General features: G+C 42.6%; 1 protein-coding gene across 1 annotated transcript in view; it reads left to right on the top strand.

Moving 5' to 3' along the window:
* The first annotated feature begins 243 nt into the window (after nucleotides 1–243).
* slc22a23b (solute carrier family 22 member 23b) overlaps nucleotides 244–22,202 on the top strand; it is a 29,137-nt gene continuing 7,178 nt past the window's right edge. Inside the window, exons 1-6 of the mRNA XM_033620939.2 lie at nucleotides 244–1,364; nucleotides 4,471–4,574; nucleotides 5,888–6,042; nucleotides 20,541–20,727; nucleotides 21,005–21,132; nucleotides 21,981–22,083. Coding sequence (XP_033476830.1) covers nucleotides 936–1,364; nucleotides 4,471–4,574; nucleotides 5,888–6,042; nucleotides 20,541–20,727; nucleotides 21,005–21,132; nucleotides 21,981–22,083 — 1,106 coding nt within the window. The 5' untranslated portion in view covers nucleotides 244–935. The remainder of the gene's footprint in view (nucleotides 1,365–4,470; nucleotides 4,575–5,887; nucleotides 6,043–20,540; nucleotides 20,728–21,004; nucleotides 21,133–21,980; nucleotides 22,084–22,202) is intronic.

The raw sequence follows: 22,202 nt of genomic DNA, 5'->3' as shown, positions 1-22,202 counted from the left end.
GATCATAAATTATCTTGGATCGATGGAAAACGTGAATGATTGAATCATAACAAGCTTGATATTTAGTGGAGAGGGAAGGGGCTGCACAAAGGGGATCATTGTTGCCTGCAGATGTCCGTCAGTGGTGCAGTCGCCCTTTGAAGACTCCAATCGCAGCACATAGCGCGACCGAGCGAGGGCGGGGCTTGGTCCCCCCCCCACTCCCCTCACCCCCCCCCCCACCCCCCCCACCACCACCATCTCTGTATCCAACCCCGCTTTAGCACCGTGTCCCATTGACTAGACGGCGACAAACCAAGCAGCCTATTCCACCACATCTCTGGACTCAACACCTTCAGAGTGGACCGGTGATGACTTGGAAATCGGATATTCTGGACTTGAGTAACTAAGTGATGCGCACCTCCAGGAGGTCACCGTTTGGACAGGTATGAGACCTGTGGCGCTCATGGATGAGGGACCAGCAGATGTTTAGTGGATCCCAGTGTGGATGTAGCTCCATATTCCACTTGTTCACTACCAGCAAGCCTGGCCCAGTTCAGCTCCACATGGATGGATCCCGCTGTAGGAGCTGTACTCATGGAATACAAAGCCCGTGCTGGTAAGCATGCCTTCCTGTCCGAGCCCACTCCTCACCGGGAGCCTCTCCGCAGCCTTCTCCTCCTGACACAGCTTCTCTACTCGGACATCCCCTGGTCACTTCAATCCCACTCGCCATGAGGACGACTGCTCGGTGATTTGGTGCCTCTGGACGCCTGCACGGACCGGAGTGCCCCTATTTTTGGATCAGGCTTTTGTTGGCTACACACAGGATTTATCTGCGCTGTGGGCTTCCTTTGTGTCAAAGGGCTTAACGCACTGTGCGCGGACGGCAACAGAGCGGGGGCTTTGCTTCACCCGCTTTTGCGCCCAGCTGCTCTCTTTGTGGCCGGGCCGTGATGGCAGCCGGCCGGCCGGAGGCGCAGGACCACCCGCCTGAGAACGGCTTCACGCCCCTGGAGCACCCAGTGCCCCGGCTGCTACCGCACATTGACGGCTCGGTTCTGCCGTCTCTGGGGGGCTTTGGGAAACATCAGAAGCAGCTCGTGGTCCTGACCTGGATACCGGCATTGTTCATCGGCTTTAGCCAGTTTTCGGATTATTTCCTCCTGGCGCAGCCTAATGGCACGTGCGTGCAACCCCTCGCGAACGAGAGTAACTGGACCGCGGCATCCCCGCCGGTCACCGTCACCGCCGGCGCGCCCGCGCTGCAACTCAAAGGCAACGGCACCGGGGAGGGATACGGCGACAGCAGCGGTATGCTGTGCGCCTGCAAGGAGTGGAGGCTGGAGCTGCAGACGGGACTTAGTCAGAATGTGGTTACCAAGGTAACGAGTGAGCACCAGATAGACCCAGAATGTTATCTCACTGACAGAGAAGACAGCTCTCTGCTCACCATCATCATCATCACCATCCTCATCACCTAGAGTCTTCATCATCACTGCCACTCTCAGTTTAGAGCCGAGCAGAGGCTGCTACACAAGTAGCCTTCCTACACAGTGTATTGACAAGTTACCCACTGACCTCAATATGAGAGGATGTGCGTTTGTGTGTGCGTGTGTGTGGAGCTCAGAGAAGACAACAGCAGCTGATGACTGTGCTGTAGCTTGGCTTCGCGATATGGTTGAAGTCAGTATCACCACAAGAAGACTATTTTTCCACATTTATACATCAAACAATGGCAAATTAATACCAGATCAGGTATAAAATAACTAAAAAGGGTCTTCAGTTAAACGGCTGCATTCCACTGTTATGCATCACATCATACAATGCATTTAACTTGTGAAAGGCTGGACCACCAACTGGGCAACATGGGCAATTGTCCAAGAGACAGAGAAGGAGAGATGGACTGATACATCCCCGATACTGATTCCAGTATCTCCCCTCGATAAATTTGCAGATGCCAATACAGAGTGCTGCCTGCCTTAACTTATAGAATGTAACTAATAGTGGAAACATTGACATTACAAATGACATTGAAGAAGGGAACTTTATTTAATGCAGTCCATATACCAATTTGCTGGACAAGGACAGATGTATCATTGCCCAGAACTCCAGGGACTTTGAAAGCTCCAGATTTACCTTGTGTTTGCTGGTTTAAGTTAATTTAACTGTGGATTAATTTGGGAAGATGCAACACTAAAGCACTGGCATAATAAAGGCCTCATGCATCTTATAAACTAATTTTGAAACCCTGTTTTGAAGAGGGTCCCTGTGTCAAAATCCAGTCTTAGTTCAGTTTTGCATTTAAATGTTCGTTGTATCCTCATACAGCAGTTGGTATGATATCTTACGAACTATTGCCCCACAAAAGGCATTGTCAGGTTAAATACTTAACATACGGTTACATTGGTTAGGTTTGGGCAAGTAAAAATATGTGAGTAAAAATATGTACTCAATGTTAAGTTACATAGGTTAGGGTTAAAAAAAGAAATATAGTTGGGGGTTGTCACGTTATATACTTCACATAAATGTACGAATTCAACGTAGATTACATAGTTTAGGGTTAGGTAAGAAACATGGTTGGGGGTCATCACTTTACATACTTAAAGTAAATTTCTGTACTTAAACAAAAGTTACTTAATTAGAATTAGGAAAAGAAACCCGGTTGAGGGTTGTCATGTTATACACATGCCATAAAGGTATGTATTAAACGAAAAATTACGTAGGCAAGTAAAGTAGGCTAGGTTTAGAAAAAGAGACATGGTTGGGGTCGTCACATTACATACTTAACGTATAATTACACACTTAACAAAAGTATGTAGACTGGGTATATGAAACAAAACATGGTTTGGGGTCACCATGTTAAATTCTTAATGTAAAAATACATATTTAACATAAAATTACGGGTTAGAAAAAGAGACAGGGATGAGGGTTGTCACGTTATATACATGATGTAAGGGTATGTACTTAATGTAAAGTTACGTAGGTTAGATACTTAACATAGGCTACTTAACGTAAATGTACTTACTTAATGTAAAGTATGTAGATTAGGTTTAAGAATAGAAACATGGTTGGGGATCACCACATTAAATACTAACGTAAAAATACACAAGTTAGGTTTAGGCAAGTAGAGTTCTGTAGGTTAGAACTAGGTTAAATTAAGTATAAGTTAAGTTACATAGGTTAAGTGTGGGGAAAAATATAGTGAAGGTGTACCTAAAAATGACTAAAAGTTCACCTGGTTTCACACAGGACATGAACACTGCTTTTCAGGAGGAAAGTCCTATGTTTGATGCATCCACTGCCCCAACGTACGTCCTTACAAAGACTTTGTCTTATTTTTACTACTTCCTCCCGTCAGCACACTGGTGACATGATCGCAGCGTTTCTGATCACATAGGTTATATATGAATTCTGGTGCATTACTTTTCACAGATATACATATGAAGAGTGCATTAGAACAGCCTGCTATATTCCATATTCTTAAAATAATGCAATCATGTTACATGGGAGCCAATCTGGAGCCAAAGGAAACTGTTCATGAGAGAGTGGAGGGAAAGGGCAGGTTAATTCTGCCATGCATTTGTGTAAAATACAAAACTTAATGACTGAGTTTTGCTTGGAATTTAATTTAGAGAACAAAAATGTGTGAGATGAGAAAATTGTAAGGTCATATCACCACAGTACAATTCCAGTGAAGGTCGATACACAGCAACGTTGAGTTATCGCCCAGCTCTGGCATGTGTGCATGACTGATATCTGTTTTCTTAGATAACGCTGGTGCTAATAGCCCGTACATAATAAACCCTTACTGACTGAGTCCTCCACATCACCACCGGCCATTTCACCACCAAAACCATCAGTCATAACCAATAATCATCTCCTTCTTTGCTCCTCTGCACAGTCGGAGGCTCAGCAGGGAGCTTTGTAAATCATTGTTAAACACCAACACTATTTTCACACACTCTTGAATTGCTCTGCCGCGCTCTTGCAGATACTCAGATCAGGGTCGTGTACAAATACAGAGTGCACATCGTGCGTCCACATGTGTCCTTGGCTGAGTTTCAGATGCTGAGAGCTGCAGCTCTGTGTGCACTGACCCATGGGCTTTAGAGGAAAGAGTGGAAAGCTATCGATTTCTGTTATTATAGACACGCGTCCACATTTACACACATACCGCTTTTTTTCCCTCTCACACACACATACACACTTTCTCTTTTTTCCTTTGAGATGCACATTTGAATATTTCAAAAGCATATATAGCATGTTTGCACACTCATCAACCTTCATGAATTATCAAAACATTGAGTCAGAGAGTTTGACAGACTTCTGAGAAGAGAAGTCCATGTTACTATGTGTTTCTGTGCAGCTTTCAGATTAAAGCTGCTCAGCTGCTGATGTTTAATTCCCTTTTATCTTGTTGTGGGTGGTTTTCTCTGTAAAGTTGACTCTGACTCCTTCCCCTCTCTGTGTATTTGTCTCCTGTTTCAGTGGAACCTGGTGTGTGACTCAGCCTGGAAGGTGCACATTGCCAAGTTTTCTTTGCTGGTGGGCTCCATATTTGGCTACCTAGTGATGGGTGTCATGGCTGACTGGTAAGCTTCCTCTTTTATGTCTGTTTTGTGCCTCCATACAACTTCTGTCAGTTAAACTTAAGAGATCCATTCATCTGAGCTACAAACAACTTTTTTTTAGCACTTACATCCACTGGTGTCTAACCATGCAGATAGTTTAAATTATTTTTCTAAAGGTTTTGAGATATTTGTCTCTAAGATTTCTGCCTCTATCACAAAACAATGGCAGGGATCTCTAATCACATGAGGTCCCCAGGTACACTAGTCCTGTGTGAATGGGGCTTTAGAGTGTAGAACCATGCTAATGGGTCTGTGCTTTGGTACAGTGCTGCGTAAAGCTGATGCTAACATCAGTATGCTAACATGCTCACAATAACAGTGCTAACAGGCTGTAGAATGTATAATGTTTACCATCTTAGTTTAGAGTGTTAGTATGTTAACATTTGCTAATTATTGTAATCACTTTTTGCAGGTATTTGGTCATAAACCAAAGTAAATGTTGGCTTGCTGATGGTGGTAGAGGAAATGTCAAGGGATCAAAACAGTCATAAGGAGTTTTCCTCTGGGGACCATGAGTATATATACCTCATTGCATGTTAGTCCATCAGATATTCATTGACATAATTCAGTCTGGACCAACAGACATCTTTAGAGCCATGTTACCAGTGTAGCTAAAAACAGCTCTTTACAGAAACACTGGGCCTCATGAATGCATTTTCATATTCTTCTCCTAAATCTCTCTGACTTTTCCAATATCCCGATCTGTCTGGCTAATCCACGCTTACTGCCAACAGGAACAATTTCTTCAGTAGAAAGATATTCCAATAAAATCTGTCCAGGAGTTACCATGAGGTTGTTTTCAGACAGACATTTAATTATTTGAATTACTTTTCTAAAAGCTTTGAGTTCCACAAACACTATTAATCTATTAATTAAAACCAAATCTATCTGCAGGGCTATGTGGGAAAATATGTCTGTTTGTAATGGGGTGAACTGACCCTTAAAGACACGCTGTTTTCCATTTAATTTGCTATGGTTGCGTCTGCAGCCTGTGAGCCACCTGAGCTGCCTTGGGAGAAAAAAAGTCCCTGCATTGTGTTTGGGATCAGTAACCATGGAAACAATGTAAAGAAATGTGCAGGCCAAAGAGGCCTCAGCTCTGACCTGACTCATTGACCCACTGACCCCCCTCAAACCCAGGAGTCCTCAGAGTCTGAAGCAAACAATGACTGCAAATGATCCCTTTCACACCAAAAGCTTCTTTTCTCACGTTGTGACAGTTTTTAAACACTTTGTTACGTCTTCTTCTTTCTCGCTTCTCTCTGTTTCTGAAGGTTTGGTCGACACCCGGTGTTGATTCTCTCGGTGCTTTTCATGCTGGTGTTTGGTTTGAGTGTTGCCTTCTCTGTAAACGTCACCATGTTCAGCACCTTGCGCTTCTTTGAGGGTTTCTGCTTGGCGGGCCTCGCTCTCTCCCTCTACGTGCTCAGTAAGTACATGCTGTCACCGCCTCGTGTCTGTCTGCTTCTTTATTCCTGCTTTCCTGCTCCTGTATTTCCTCATTCATGCTCTGTCATTTATTGTGTTTATTCAATCTCATCATGAGTGCCTGAGTCTACATTGCACTTGGCTTGTGGTGCTCAAGGTGCAAAAAAAAGAAAATTGAAAAACTCAACAGCAATGTCTTCTTCCAGAAATCATGCCCCAGTTACTGAAGATCACCCACAGACAACTGGCTGTCTGTGGTGTAATGTAGGCACTATTTTCTTTCAACTAAACAAAACTAGCCAACTGTATCACTGTGTAGAAGGAAGCATCTGCTGCTAGCTCACCTAGCACCACTGAGCTAGCTAAGGCTACAGCTCAGCCAAAGAAGACACCATAAATGTTTTTATCTGGTACTGTTAAAAGCCGAAGCCTCCTGTACGTTCGTAGATGAATGCCTCCTTCTGCGTGGTGACATGGTCAGCAGGTGTAGTTTGGTAGAAAGAAAATAGTTCCTTTTGCCATGTAAAATTAGTTCCTTCATAAAAATGCTCACAACAAGGTCTGTGAGTTATCTTGAGTAACCAGGTCATGATTTCTGGAAAGAGACTTTGCTGTTGAGTTTTTTTAAATGTATTTTTGGTGCTTTGAACACCGCAAGCTGAGTGCCATCTAGTTTCATTATATTCAAGAGAAGGCAGACATCTCTATGGCTGATGTCTCCAACACTCGGCAACTCACACTAAAACAATCTAGACTGATAAATAGCACTACAGGTAAGAGGAACAAAATATGTATTATGATGTTGGGGTGAACAGTCCCTTTAAAATTAATGGCTTGTATTCTTAAGGTGTGTAGGGCAAATTGGTGCAGAGACTTTGCAATGTTATGCGAGAGAGCACAAAAGTGAGTCTGTTTTCCCCCTGCATCTACAATATTCCCTCTGCAGTATGTCCCCTCCTTGGCTCTGCATAATAGCCGATGGCTAAGGTGATCCTAATGACATCAAACAGGCTGATAGCATATTCATCTCTGGAGAATGCCTCCCCACTGCATTCCCCACTGTCCCCTCTTCCTGCTGCTGTCCCTGTCGTTCTCACCCTCTGCAGGCCTCCTCTCTTTCAGGCCAGCAGGAGATTAGTCATACATTATGCGTAAAGCGAGGGCAGACTCTGAGCTGAGGTGGTGGGGCGAGTTTTGTCCCCCTCAGTAGGGGTTCCTGATAAATCTCTGCTGAACTGATTCTAAAAACAAATAAACAAAATGGACGCCTCCGTGCTGTCTGCTGAGATACTCCCGAGATTTGAATTTAATCTGTGATGTATACAACACAAATGTTGTGTTTTGTGGCCCTTGAAGTCAAAGTCAAGGGGAGCGGTGAATGTTCGAGTGGAATGGGATTTATAGCCAACTTATTTGATGAGTTTAAGAAGAAGACAACAAAGTATGGGGCTGAATGAGTTGAGGAAAATTTGTACTTCCGATTTACTGACAAATTATGATATAAATCGCAATTATTTTCCATAAATATGAACTTCAGGCCTGTATTAATGCTTACTTGACTTAAGTGTAAATCCAGTGCACATTTTCTCCTCTCCCCCTCCATCCATCTCTACTATTTTCTCATTCATGTCCATAGACTGAATATTAAAACAAGTGGACAGGACCATGTTATGTCACCCATTGGTTTGTGGACTCCTATTTTGAAGCTTTGATTTTGGCATTTTGGCCAAAACCATCTTATTTTTTTGCAGCCAAAAGTGACCATATTTAGACCATATTTTACGTAGCAAACACATAATTATCAGCTAAAGCTAGTACTAGCTAGTTAGCTTGATTACCAGAGTGCATTAATTGACGTTAAATGTGGGGATTGGGATTGGTATGCTAATTTTTGCTAGCAAAAAACAGGCTTCAAACAAAATATACTTAATGGGGAAAAAATGAACAGCCAACTCTTTCTGATGCGTTCACACCAAACGTGACAAATTTTCATGTTGCGCTACTGGCGTGTATATGGCTGGAGATTTTTTGCAAATATTTGCTCTGAACAGCTGTGCTAATAGCTGTGCTGGCAAACTAATAGGAAACTTGGTTTGCAGTGCAGCACAACTAATAGCTAGACGTAAGCCCGGTAAACATGGAGGCTCCATGCCCTGAAGCAGCGTGAACCACGATGGGAACAGTCTTTATTATCATACTGTCACGGCAGTGCATTACTGCTTCACGCTTTCTGTTGTTTACTTTCCAAAATAAAAGACCAGTTTAAATCACTCAGAGTATCAGAACTTTCTGGGTAACATTATGGCTTTGCTCACTAATCTCCAAGCCCTGCAAGTCCTTATTTGTTCTGTCTCTGTACAGTACTAGCTCCAGAGAGTGTGTTTTAGTACAACTGCACGCTGAAATAGAATGTAACACAAAACTATCATAAACTGAAAATACACTGTGAAAGGGTTAAAGTTTGAAGACGAATACATAGACAACACCCAAATGCCATGGCTTTACATTGCTACACAGGTCGCCATGGTAGTGACTTGTCAATTACAAAATAGCTACTTCCGAAAACATACCCTGCTATATTGTGTATTTCACTGTAAGTGAGACCATACATGAACATCATGCTGTATGTATCTCAAGTGAGAAGTAGGGTCATTCTCTGGATGACCTCTATACAATCAAACTTGTTTTTGCAACCAGCTTTCTTCCTAAAGGCCCCCTGCTGGCCATTAGGAAGAAAGCAGGTTTAAGGCACTTGTGCATTGGCTTCACTTTTCAGACCCAGACGCTGTGTCGACTTCTTTTAAACAGTCTATGTTCATGTCACACTCACACACACACACACACACACACACACACACACACACACACACACACACACACACACACACACACACATTTTCCTCTTTACTCTGTCCTTTCCTGTATTTTTTCACTCTGTTTGACAAACTGTAAGAAACTGTAATGGGAGGCATTTTTTTATATGTCACTTGTTTGTATGCTCAGTGTTGACAAAGATGGGATAAGTAAGTGTGTGTGTGTGTGTGTGTGTGTGTGTGTGTACTGAGTGTCTGCTGTTTGTGAGAGAGAACAGATTGTATGAATGCACTTTGAAGTGCAACAAAAAACATGTTTGTGTGAGTCTGTGTGAGGTGTTTGTTGGCTGTGTGAGGTGCAGATGAATACAGTAGGAGGAACAGTCGTCTCTGCCACAGAACAAGTTGCTTTGAAGTAAACTCACACGATGACAACAGATAATAGACACTGCTGTCCCATTAACAGTAAAAAGGCATGTAAAATAACAGCACACGCATTTGAAGCTTCCAATAAACACATCCTCAAAGGCTGAATACATACTGTACTAACACATGAGCTGTGAGGAAATGCGACCCACTTTGCATTTTTTCATTATTCCAAACAAAAACAACTCAGATGCAGAAACTTCTCATCACTGTACCTTGTTTCTCTTTTTACTGTTTGCCAAGAGAGGGTCACTAGTTACCCTGCAGGACAGAAACAGTGCGGTTCATCAGTGTTTTGGCAGTGACACATTGTTTTGTTGTGTTGGCTCTGTAGTCCGGTACATTCGATTTGAGATGATAAAATAACTATGAGGTTGAGGTGACTTTAGGCTTTAACTCAAAGGCCTTCACATCCATATTGGATGAACACTGGACTCTTTTTTAACACAGGCCCACCGTTTTACGACAATGTAGCAGGACTGTGATCCCAAACATACAAACAAGAAGTGGTAGAAGGTGTCATATCTTTTCTTAAGTGTAAGTAGCTATACCACTCTGTAAAAAAACAAGTAGATTTTAGTCAAGTAAAGGTACTTGTTAGGAAGAATGGACCTTTAACACTACAGTAGGTAACTTTTATGAAAATAATTTTGTGTCATATTATTGGCTGAAACTGTCAGTCTTTTCCTGAAAGAAGTACATGAGACATAGTCTGTGAAAAAAAATCATGTTCCTCTTCTCCTCCTACTGCCTCAAATGGCATATGCTTGAATCCGACTGTGGCATGGTCAGCAACAACCAATCAGAGCCTCTAACCCAGCTGTCAATCATGTCAATGGCGGTCAATCGGTCAAACTAGGGAGCGCTGATGAAATATGTCAGGATTCCATACCTTCATTGCCTATTTGTCTCCTCAGATGTTTTCAGAAACATATTTTAGTGTACAGTTTAGCTTTAAAATGAGAAATTTGGTCTGACTGGTGGGCAGTATTGGTAATCCTGTTTAACTGTATCTAACATGGCGGTCAGGTCACAAACTTTCTCATTTTCTCATTTTCTCAGCTAAGCAGTACACTAAAATATGTTTCTGAATACATTTGAGGTGAGAAATAGGCTATACAGTAACAGAATATTCATTCATATTTGATCATCACAGGCTAGTTTGACAGTTTGACCAAAGTTCACAAGCAGTGACATAATTGACAGCTGCATTAGAGATTCCTCGGCTCTGATTGGTTGCTTTTGTTAACATGCAGTGAGGCCATTAGAATTGCTACAAGGCAATAGAGTAGGCAGAGGAGTATGACTTTTTTTGGCAGATTATTTGTCTCATTTAATGCTGTGTGGATATAGTGACAGTTTCAGCAAGTAGTTACCAACTGTAGCTTTAAGGGGCCAAAAGTAATAGCACAAATGCGACACACTTAAATAAAGTTGTCATATCTAAAGGGATATTCAGGTTTATCACAACAAGGGCTTAATTTTTAACCATTATTTTTAATAAGACTGCACCCACCAAGCTCACAGCACCTGGTATCCCAAGGCAGATCCAAGTGCTAACTAGGGCCGACCCCATCATTAGCTTCTGAGATCAGGGCTTGCTTGTGGTTGTGTGGCTGTAGGACCTGAGAAGGCAGGAACATTGTGAAAAAGAAATCCGACAGGAAAAGAAACAAGCCAGCCGTTTAGCCAGTCTTATTTGGATAAGAAAACATCCATCACAAATCGTCCACCCAGTTCGTCTTGAGCTTTGCACTTCAGCTTCACATCTTGCTTTTTAAGGTTTTTTTGCCTTCCATCTCGTCTGCAGTAGGTGAAACACATAATCAGTTGGATTTAAGTCACGTGACTCACTCGTCCAGTCAAAAACATGCTACCATTTGTCCTTAAAAAATCCTTGGTTGCCTCGTCTGTACGTTAATTATCATTATCCTGCTGTGTGGTGCTAAAATTGAGGATGACTGAGTGTAAAAATGGCCAGATATTAACACCCATTATGGATGTAAAAACCCTCAAATTAAGGCTGAAAGGCAGCACTTTAACATCAGAGTCTGTAGACTGCTGTAGACTGCAGCTAAAAAAGCTGCAGCAGGAAGCAGATCAGAAAGAAAGACACAAAAACATGCATGTAGCACACATATACTGTATTATGGATGATTGTACAGTAGGTATGCATGTTTATGTGCTGTGGTTGCACTGCTCCATCTAATCGTGCCTGTCTCCCCACAGAAATAGTCTTTCTGCCTGCGTCTTCTCTCCCTCCTCTAACCCACTGTCACTGTAAACGCAGTGCTGAATTTTCTATTTCTAATTCCAGCAGCTCTCCGGCCCTTTCCATTTTCACTCTATGCTTCCCTTGACTCTCCTCTGCCCCATTCATCCTCCTCCTCCCCCTCCCTCTCTCTCACTACCATTTCATTACTACAGCACTCTCACCTTCACTTTCTCATTTTCTCGAGGCTCATTTGAAATCTCTCATTGTTCGGTTATCTCTCTGCAGCACGCAGCGAATAATAAACTCCACTGGAGCTGCCAGCAGAAGCTTTAGTTTGCTCTGCTAATGTAAATGTGTTGATTTGTGTGTTGTGTGCATATTTGGTTGTTGCACCAATTCTGCACGGGTTTTATTAGTTTGTAATTTAGCACGTACCTCAGGACCGTCCTCTGGGAGCTGTAAGGAAAGAGCTTCCATCTCCTCGTACCTCCTTCTTTGTTTTTATGCCTATCATCCAAACTCATCTGGAAAATATTCTCAGATTAATACAAGTGCTGTTTGGGCAAGAAAATATATAAAGACAAACCCTTAAGAATTACTCCACTGAAAATCTGTCTGTTGAGTATTAAATACTCACCCTCTGTTGGCTTTAAGTGCTGCTCCTTCACAGCAGACAGCAGATGAAGTCAGCTTGGATTTACTGCAATTAAAATGGATTCAAAAAGCAGCATGCTGCTGCTACAGCATAATCCACATCTCTGCCATTGATCCGAAAAATCAATGTATTCCACACAATCATTGCTTCATCAAAACAATGGCTAACTATGCTACTTCATGAAAAGCTTCAGAGCTCTGAGGCAGTCAGATGTTGTCACACAGAAGCAGTGTATTTAGCTCACAGCTATAGATTTGAGACTAGGACTCAGTTAAACTAAAGATATAAGCATAAATATTTGACTATGACTGAACAGCTGGAAGTCTTGACATAGTGGGTGTTCAGACCAAAAACAGCCCCGGGTTAAAATAAATGCATGGAGCTGCGTTGGTGGAAGTGTTTGTTTTACAGACGATGGAATAAGATTTCCATATTAAGAATTCCAGATTAAGTATTAAATCCATGAGATTGAAGGCTTTTCAGATACCAAAACGTTGCAGCTTCTAACATAATGAGGAAGGATTTTAGTGTTTATCAAGTTATTACGGTGGCTATTATTTTATCTTTCATTGCAATGATCGCCTGGTAAACAAGATAAATATAGCATTCCTGTTATGAAGTCATCACTGGCACATATTTGATTGGCAGCTGCAGAGCCTTGCTGGATGATTGCATTGCGAAGCAGTGAAAGGTGAGCTAGATTCAACATTTCTGCAGGACAACTGACAATTTTTTCTCAAAGGCCTTGTTGGCAGATAGGCCTCCTTATTAAAATAAACTCAGTCTGAATGCGACCTTACTTAAGACTTGACTGCCAATACACTTTACTTGAGTTTTGACTTGGTAAAATCCTGAAACAATTAAAAAACAATAAAATAGCAGATAAGAAGTGGGCCAAGCCAAATGCTGTGTTGTATTTGTCGACCTGAAAAAGTTGTATGCATACTTGTCAGTAGACTTGGAATTACCCACAAGGAATTGAGACTTGTTCAGATGCATATTTGACTTGAACTCGCTGCAAAAGACAGACTTGAGAACAGCTCTGGGTCGGAACAAGTAGTGTAGAAAGTGCTGCAGAAGTCACTTGAAAACTTTCTGTATAGGTTTTGGTTTGTTTTTGTCCCACAAAATTGTGTCAACATTTGAATTCACAGTACATCCTGTGAATCCCAGCTGACTGGAGCTGCTGTATAAAGCTGCAAAAAAAGAAAAAAATCAGACATTTTCTACTGCCTACAGGGAGTCAGCATTTGGTACATTTCAGTGTTTTCAAGTTTACAGTGAGTGAGGTTTGCAGGGACCCAAAGGAATTAGGCTGCAGTTGCTTTTACACCAGTGAGGCAAGGTTAATATCTGTGTGTTCTCCTCTGTGTATCTGCTCCTCAGAGACTTGTAGGTTCAGACAGAGACATTATGTGTGTGTGTGTGTGTGTGTGTGTGTGTGTGTGTATGTGTGTGTGTGTGTGTGTGTGTGTGTGTGTTAAGCTGGGGGGATGACTGTTGTTGACTCAGCTGGGGGAGAAGTGCTGTCCTGTCATGCAGTGCCCTTGTCAAACCTCCTGTTTGCCATCACTGCCTCTCTATGAGGTCATCCACCAGGCAGCAGCAGAAGATTATATTCATTATTGATTCCTTATGTTCAGTCTGTAAAATGCTGGGAAATAGTGAAAAGTGCTCATCACAAGATTCTAGAGCTGAAGGTGACTTCTTCACATTGCTTGTTTTGTTCAACAATCAGTCCAGATCTCAAAAGGTATTCATTTTCAGTGATATCAAAAAAGAAAAAAAGCAGCCATGTCTTACATTTGAGAGGCTGGGACCAGCTAATGTTCAGAATTTACAGAATTGCAGACTTGCTCTAGAGATGGCAATGTCCGTCAAAGGTCAGTGAGTCAGTCTACCACAGAAATATCTCAACAACTAGAGGATGAATTGAAAGTGAAATTAAAAACTGACTGCAGTGTCCCCACCAGGATGAATTGTAATAATTTTGGTGAACATCTGACTTCTTGCACAACCAGCAGGGTTTTCCATTGGCAGCGTGCGCAGCAAGTTAAACCACGCGGTGTTGATTTCTGTTTCCATTTGCAGTTTAAATGTGCTGAGGTCCCGTTTATACGACAACGATTTAAACTGAAAACGGTAAACTTTAGTTGCGTTTTGGCCGATCGTTTACACGACAGCGGCGTTTGGGTGCCTGAAAAGGCAACGTTTTGAAAACGGGTTCCAGAGTGCAATTTTTTGGAAACGGCAGCCTTTCCGTATGCGGTTCCTCTGAAAATGGAGACTTTTCGCAGATGCGCATTACGGTTCCAGTCACTAGGCATGCGCAAGAAAGTCGACCATCACAACAACATGCCGAGCTCTGTTTGTGCTGCTCACCCTGTTGATTTGAAGTGAAGTGTAGATCTGTTACTGTAGCAACTCCACCTTGTCGTCCATCCAGACAAAGTTATCTGTGCATGCTTTCGCCATTGTGTCTTCTTTGTTTTGGTTTGTAATCACCACGTTGTAGAGGAAGGCGCTTCAGCGCAGGCGCATGGCGTCATGCCGTGGTGTTGTTTTGCAAATTTACACTGCCACCCATTCATCGTTTCAATAACGCCGTCATATAAACGCAGAAGTTTTTTAAAACGCAAAGGACAGACTTTTCCGTTTTTAGAGAAACCGTTGTCGTCTAAACAGGGCCTGAGTCACGATTATCTCTGGAGTTCGGCCAAAGTGCACCCGACCATCTCCAAGTGGGTTGCCATGAAGTTAGATGGGCTCATCATCATTCATGCAACTGGCACCAGATGTCCATATTCGTAGGACGTTGGACTCTTACATTAGACAGATGTAAAATTTTGGTTGGAATGAAACTGGGTTGACAATATTTAAAATGTCCAAAGACGTTAGAATTTCACCTTGTGTGGATGTTAAAGGAGCTATATGTAAGAAATCTAAAGCAAATAGTCGTCAGATCATCCTAATATGTCACAGAGACTAAGGAATAATGTTCATATAACATACTGATCTCACCGACAACAATAGTACAGCCAGAATATTTGCATCTAAAAATTTTTTTGCAGTCTGCAAATCATGTTTATGTTTGAATTTGTGTTTTGGCTTGTTGTGCCACCCACCGCCGTCTACCAGTCATGGCAGTCAGTAGAGTCTCAGCATCAGTTACAGTTACGACTGAGCTACAGCAGCACGGCAAGCAGCATTAGCAGTGTCCCAGTACATAGCATTAGCAGCCGGCTCCTCCTCAGCTGTATCCCAGCCGTTAGCATCAGAGAAGCCGGACTTGCTCAAACGGTCTGCTGGAAAACCGAAGATCAAGGATGCGGTGACGCAGCCCTGCCACGGCAGCCGCCCATGGGCAAACAAATCAGTCTCCAGTGTGCCGCTGTCCAACAACCTCGAATCTGTAGGGGAGGGGGGGCGGACACGACTCGCGGCAGTATTTTGAATTTGAGTGCAGTAACCGTTTTGGCCACATTCTTAGATACAGCGCCTTTAACATTATGACATTTTGCAGACGTTATATTTTGTTCTCTATGCCCTACAACTAAATATCATTTGTCAGTTGTCTTCTACATTAAGATGACATTGGCATGAGATGATTGGAGGCATTGGATTTTGGTTACTTACAACAAAATATCAATGTCATCTGTTGTCAGTAACCTACATCAAATTGACGTTGGCTTTAGATGTTGTCCTGACATTTAATTTTGGTAATCTGAAGTCACAACCTAAATTAAACCAAATATCAAAGTCTAATGGTGTTGGTGGCCTGGTGGCCAGCTGGCCAGCGTCAACATTCATTGACACTTTAGTAACATGTTTAAAGAGCCTCCGCTGCTAGCCAGACATAGCAGATACTTCATCTGTTTCAACTGTGTCTCAAAAAAAGGATAAGAAAAAAGAGAACGCAAGTTCACAAGCTCAGGGGATGGGCATCTGGCATACACTTGCGCAGTACTGAGAGAAAGTTTAGGAACTCCAGCAACAGTACAAAAAGTTGTTGACTGTAATAACACAAATGGGATTAAAGACACACCTTCAAGCTGTTAGCCTTGTTGTATGGAGATGCAAATCCCTGCTGCACTGAGCTGACATACTGAGTCAAACCGAGTCAAGCCAGTACTTGTATGGAAAGGGGCTAAAAGATTTTTTTCTATTAGATCAGACCAAACAATTTCTTGATAAATCTTACAAAAAATCCAAACTGTTCACAAATGCAGTTTCCTAGAGCCCAATGTGACATCTTTAAATGCCTTGTTTTTTCCAACCAACAATCCAAACCCCAAATAACCACAAATTCCCATATCAGAGAAGCTCTTTGGTATTTTTACTTGAAAAATGACAGTTAATCGATTAAAAAATAGTTGCCAATTCATTTTCAATCAATAAATGAATCATCAAATTAATATATGTTGTCTAATCATTTTCAGTTTGTCCCTCCATTCAGGTCTAAATCTGAAGCACATATCACCACCCACACAGTACCCTGTGCAGTACACATGGGTGTAGATCCCGGGGGCGACGGGGGGGACATGTCCCCTCCAAATTCTGAAAAACACAAATTGTCCCACCCAATTCTAAATAGCTTAAATGACTGAAATTGAACAAATGTATACAGTAGTCCTATATACTGGGAGAAAGGGAAGATGATGAGGAAGAAATGGGAATCCGTGAGAGGCGAGAGATGAGAACATGAGTGGACATAACACGCCTGAGACCCTGAAACTAGAAGTAGCATTAACTAACAGCGAAGCAGTGAAAAGGAGGTTGATGGCTGGTTCCATGTACTACTGGCTGTTTAAGAGAAATAAACAGTAAAGGTAAGCATGTGATTCTCTTTGTAGTGCTTTTTGAATGACTTGGTGATGGTGATGAGCCTCTATGAAATCGTGAAATATGCTGGCAATCTCAAGCGCTCTGTGGGCATGATTTGCAATTAAAAAAAAATCACAACTGATTGTGTCCCCCCCAAACTTGTCATCAGATCTGCACCCATGGCAGTACATCCATATCACACACAAGAACAGGCCATGGTTCTCGCGCTGAACCCATGCTGTTAGAAAGCCAATTGTCTCTGCACCCCGGGCAAGGTTAGCTGGGGAGCAGCAGACAACACAAAGTGTGTGTTGGTGCTGTCAGCCATTTGTCATCAAAGATTAGTTTGGCCATTAGATCAGCTGCTTTTTGATGCCGTGTCTTTGTCTTCAGCCTCCCTTTCTTCCATTATGCTTTTTGTTTCCCACTCCCCTCTGCAACTGTTCAGATGTAGGGACAGTGGAAAAGCTGCTTGGTGAAAGGAGGAGGAAAGGGGGGGGGGGGGCAGGGGCAAGGAGGGTGGGTAGAGGTGGGGGGATGGTGGCTTTACAAAGGATGAGGGAGCCACTTCAGCCCTGATGAGTGAGAGGGAAGAGTGGGCAGAAAGAGGGGGGGGGGGGGGGGGGCTAGGGGGTGTGAGGGAGGATCAGGCCACAGGGGGGGCAGTGAGATAATCAGCACAAGGAGAACCATTCTCCCACTCAGCTGGAACAAAAGGTCCTTGCCAGCGAATTTGTGTATGTGTGTGTGTGTTTGTGTGTGTGTGTTGATATCCCAGTAGAGTCAGCGGGATCAGAAACCTCCCCAGAGAGTTGGGGAGTGGTTTTTGTTTTGTGAAATAGGTTGGATGCATTGCCTTTGCCAAGGTACAGTTTATTTCATTAGTTTTTGTGTGTGTGTGTCTGATCCGATCCATGCCTATTGACTGCTGTGGACAGCAGTACCACAGTGCTGTGTTGTTTGTTAGAACAGACAGCAGTGGTGGAAAGTCACTAGATGTAGTACATGTAAACAAGAAATCAGACACAGTTTTATTGCCAAGTCTTGTGCACAAACAAGGAATTTTTCTTCAAGTTTTCATGCATTAATAGTGAACACACCGCAAGAGAAATAATATATATCAGAGGCATTTACATTACAAAATATGTAACATAAGGAAAACATAAAAATATCTGTTTTAAAAGTGGAAGAGCTGTACAGGTTTGTGCAGGAATGTGCAAACTATTGACCGGGGGACATGCAAAAGTTCACAGCATGAAGTATAATGTACAAGAATATGTTCCTTTACTGTACAAGTACAGTACAACATTAATCATTATTGGATAATATATGTTACATCATACATCAAACTACCCAACTGTACAATATCAGCTACATAAGATATTGCTCTTTAAAGCTGCATGCATTGTTTTTTAGCTGATTGGGGGCAGCAGAACAAGTTGTTAGCCAAATATCTTTTCTCCTTTTAGCTCTGTTTTTGGTCTCCACCAACTCCTGAGAAAAATATCTAGCTCTTAAGCTGCTAAATTCAGCTAAAATGATTTAATCGTGCAGCTCTTCTAGACATTTGAAATAGAACCGATTGGATCAAATTCCTAGACTTAAGCAAGTCGTTTTGTGGGGGTTGTGACACAAATGTATCCACTGATTTACAGACATCTCTTTCACAATGTTAGTCCATGGGAAAAAATATTCTGGGTCCAATAGCATTATGTGATGGAGTTTGTCCACTATGTCAAATGGGCTTCAAAGCCTGGTGCTGTTCCTGTAGTCTTGTTTCAGCAGCTAGTTTCTAACTTTCTCAACCAGCTGTTTGGTGCTTGGTAAGTTGTGTACAGTATGAGAACTTGTGTTCGCTGGGATAGCAAAGGCTTGTCTTGCCCAACTCTTCCTCTGATTGGCTAGTTCTCATTGCCTTTGTGGGGTTAATTGGTTAGGTTTAGGCAAGAGGAGAGAGATTGGTTAAGGTTAGGGTAAGAGTGTCAGGGTAAGCCAGTCAGAGGCAGAGTACAGCAGAGTAGGACAGATCATGCCTGCGCTATCCTAGGAAACGCAAATTTGCGTACTGTCCAATAGGTTGGCAGTTTGTCACTTGGAAAAGAGCTTAGGGGAACTTTCTGGCGATATCTTTCAGTGGGTTTAACAATGACTCTTTCCTTTAAGACAGTCTTGTGATCCATTGTTTATCCAAATATATAGATTAGTGAAGCTTTAAAATGAGAATTCTTGTACAACTGGGAATTTGAACAGAAAATAAAGCCAAACTGAAATTAGTACTCAAACATTCATCCCACTTAACAGACCAACTTCCTGAGACAACTATGACCAACCATGGGTTGTACACCCAGTTGTCCTGTGCAATGAGGGGGTATTATCAACATTTCAGATGTACTGACATTTGGTTTTATCTCAATAAAGTGGTTTAGGTAACCTTGCTACATCAGTGGATCACAACCAGAATTCTCCTTTAAGTAAGAATTTGAGCATGAGCCTTGGGGTGCTTTTACATTGTGATATTAAAACTTTTTACTCTAATGGCTGACAGACGGTCAGTCTTTTTCCTTTAATGCACAAAGACAAGGTGAACAGAGAGACGCCACATTAAGGATTATGGGTCACTGTAATTTCCTTCATCTATTTTGCCTCCTGCAAGGAGGGTTTTTAGATATTAACTCTAAAACTATTTGTCTGGGGCTGAAGGGAACAGAGATGAAGGGATTTCCAGTAATACCTTCATTTTTTTCTCTCTTAGCCTTGTGTTCTTACTCAGTCATTTTCCTGTCTTTCTCTTATCTGAAAATCCTTGTCATTCTTTGTTTTTCTTTCCTTCCCTCTCTCCAAGTGTTTTTCTGTGTTTCTCTGTCTCTCTCTGGCTAGTGTTTATTATCATTCCTCCGGTGATTCTACTCATGAATGGAGGGACTTTTTCATGTCCTTTGGGGGGTGAGGGTAATTTGTATTCTGCCCCTCACTTCCTACTTTCTCCTCTCCCTCCTGTTCCCTCTCCTCCCCCTCTTTTTCTTCTTCTCCCCAAGAAATGATGGTACATGAGGCCAGGTTAGCGAGTTTCCCCCCACTCTCCCTCCCTCTCACATTGGTCACCTTCAAAAAGACCTTGCCATATGGGCCAGGCCATCTGGACTGTACCATGTTACAGGCAGTAGGGGAGGGGATGGGAGCCCGGTCGGGGGGAAATTAAGGGATGGTTACAGTGAAATGCTCTCTGAGCCCACTACAAAGCCCTGACGTGTAGCCCATCCTAAGTTTATAAAGAGGTCTTGTGTTAAACGAGTGTGTCCTCATGGGAGGGATCAGTAATAGGAATCCTTAATAATTCAGAGAGGAAATTCAATACAGTGGACCCACCATTAAACAACATACACATCACACTCTTCCAGGCCATTAAGGCTACTGCTTAGTTTATGATGGTAATCACATATACAGACACACGTACAGCTTATGCATAATTTACATGTCTCCACCGGTGCACCAACACTAAAAGAATGTATATTTTATGTGAACCTAAATCTTCCTCTTTCTCTCCTCTCTCTATCTCTTCATTTTAGGGATTGAGCTTTGTTTGCCAGCCTGGCGCTTCTCCATGACCATGGTGGCCAGTTTTCTGATGGTGGGCGGGCAGCTACTGATGCCAGGGGTGGCCGCTCTGTGCCGCCATTGGCCAGACCGGGATGACTGGCAGGTCCTGCAGATCGTCATAATCAGTCCTTTCGTTCTGATGCTGCCCTACGTCTGGTGAGTCCCACCCTCTAAGGAAATCCACAGTGGGGGGCGTAGGGGGAAGGATTGGGCTGATTCTTCTTGCGCTGAGCCAGGCGATGGCTTGTACAGTACACACTGCACAGTACTGAGCAGCCTCTGCTTCAGCTTACAAACAATACTCTTCTTTCTTCTATTGTTTTTCCTTCTTCTCCCATTGCTGTCTGTTTCTCCTTCTTGCTTTTGCAAATCTGCTGTCATCCTTCTTTGTCTGTTCTCTCCATCTCCTTCCTTTCTTTCTCTCACTCATCAGGCTTTTTCCCGAGTCGTTGCGCTGGTTGCTGGCCACCCAGCACTACAGGCGGTCCAAAGCCATGATGCTGCGTATTGCCAGGAAGAACCAGGTTAACATGACAACTGAGCCAAGTGGAGTTCTTTCAGGTGAAGGACAGTAAACAAGAGGAATGATCCAAAAATTTAAACTTTCTTTTACCCAATTCACTTCATTATTTAATATATTTTAAGTTGTCATCTATGTTATGTTGCAGCTGCTTCTTGGCGTGTGATGAAACGAACATGCAATGAACACAGAGACAATGACACACATACACAGACTCACAGATCTCCTTTTCATATGTGCAAACATTTCCCAACTGTTTCTATGATGAAATGCTATTGCAATCACATACATGCACCTTTAGATCTTCAGTGATTTCTCACTGGAAGATCAATTGAGTCAGGCTTCTGTCTGAGGCTGCCACTAATTATTATTTACATCAGAGTCTAATCAGTTTTGAGATTCATCATTTCATTATAAATGTCAGACAATAGTAAACTCAGCCCATCGCAATTTCTTACAGCCCAGTGTCACATCTTCAAAAAGCTTATTTTGTCCAATCAACAGAGAAAACAAAGATTTCAATATATTTGAGAGGCTGGAACTAGAGAATTTTGGGCATTTTCCTTGATAAATGACTTGATTAATCAAAAAAGTCGATAATTAATTGTCTTGCAACCATGTAGTCTTTAAAGAAGTGACCTTAGCTCTCTTCAAGCTCTGCTTCTGACATGTCCTCCTCCCCTGCCTTGGTGATAGATTCAATGATTCTGCCTGTCCTTGTTACTAAGCAGACAGTTAGATGATAAGAGTGGCCAAAGGGATGTGCTATATCAAACTTACAGCCCCACGGCACATTAGCTTCTCTGTGCTAAAGGTCCCTTAGCGGCTGGCCTCTTATTACCTCCTGTAAGGAAAGGTCTCAAGGTGTGCGTTTCATGTTTCCTAACAGAGCTGGAGCAGGAGCTGCACAAGAAACCCCAGAGGACCTGCATTGTCAAGATGATGAGCACCAGGAACCTGTGGAAAAACATTGTGGTGCTGTGTGTCAACTCGTAAGTGTGCTGTGGCTGTGGCTGACATAGTTCCTTTCTACTCAAAGCCAACATCCGTTGTGTTGAGAGAGCATGAATTACACATGAGCTCGTCCCCCAGAGAGAAATGAAGACATGTA

Source organism: Epinephelus lanceolatus, chromosome 6, assembly GCF_041903045.1.
Source record: "Epinephelus lanceolatus isolate andai-2023 chromosome 6, ASM4190304v1, whole genome shotgun sequence".
Taxonomy (NCBI): Eukaryota; Metazoa; Chordata; class Actinopteri; order Perciformes; family Serranidae; genus Epinephelus; species Epinephelus lanceolatus.
Note: the sequence above shows the minus strand (reverse complement) of the source record. Positions and strands in the feature narration are given on the sequence as shown.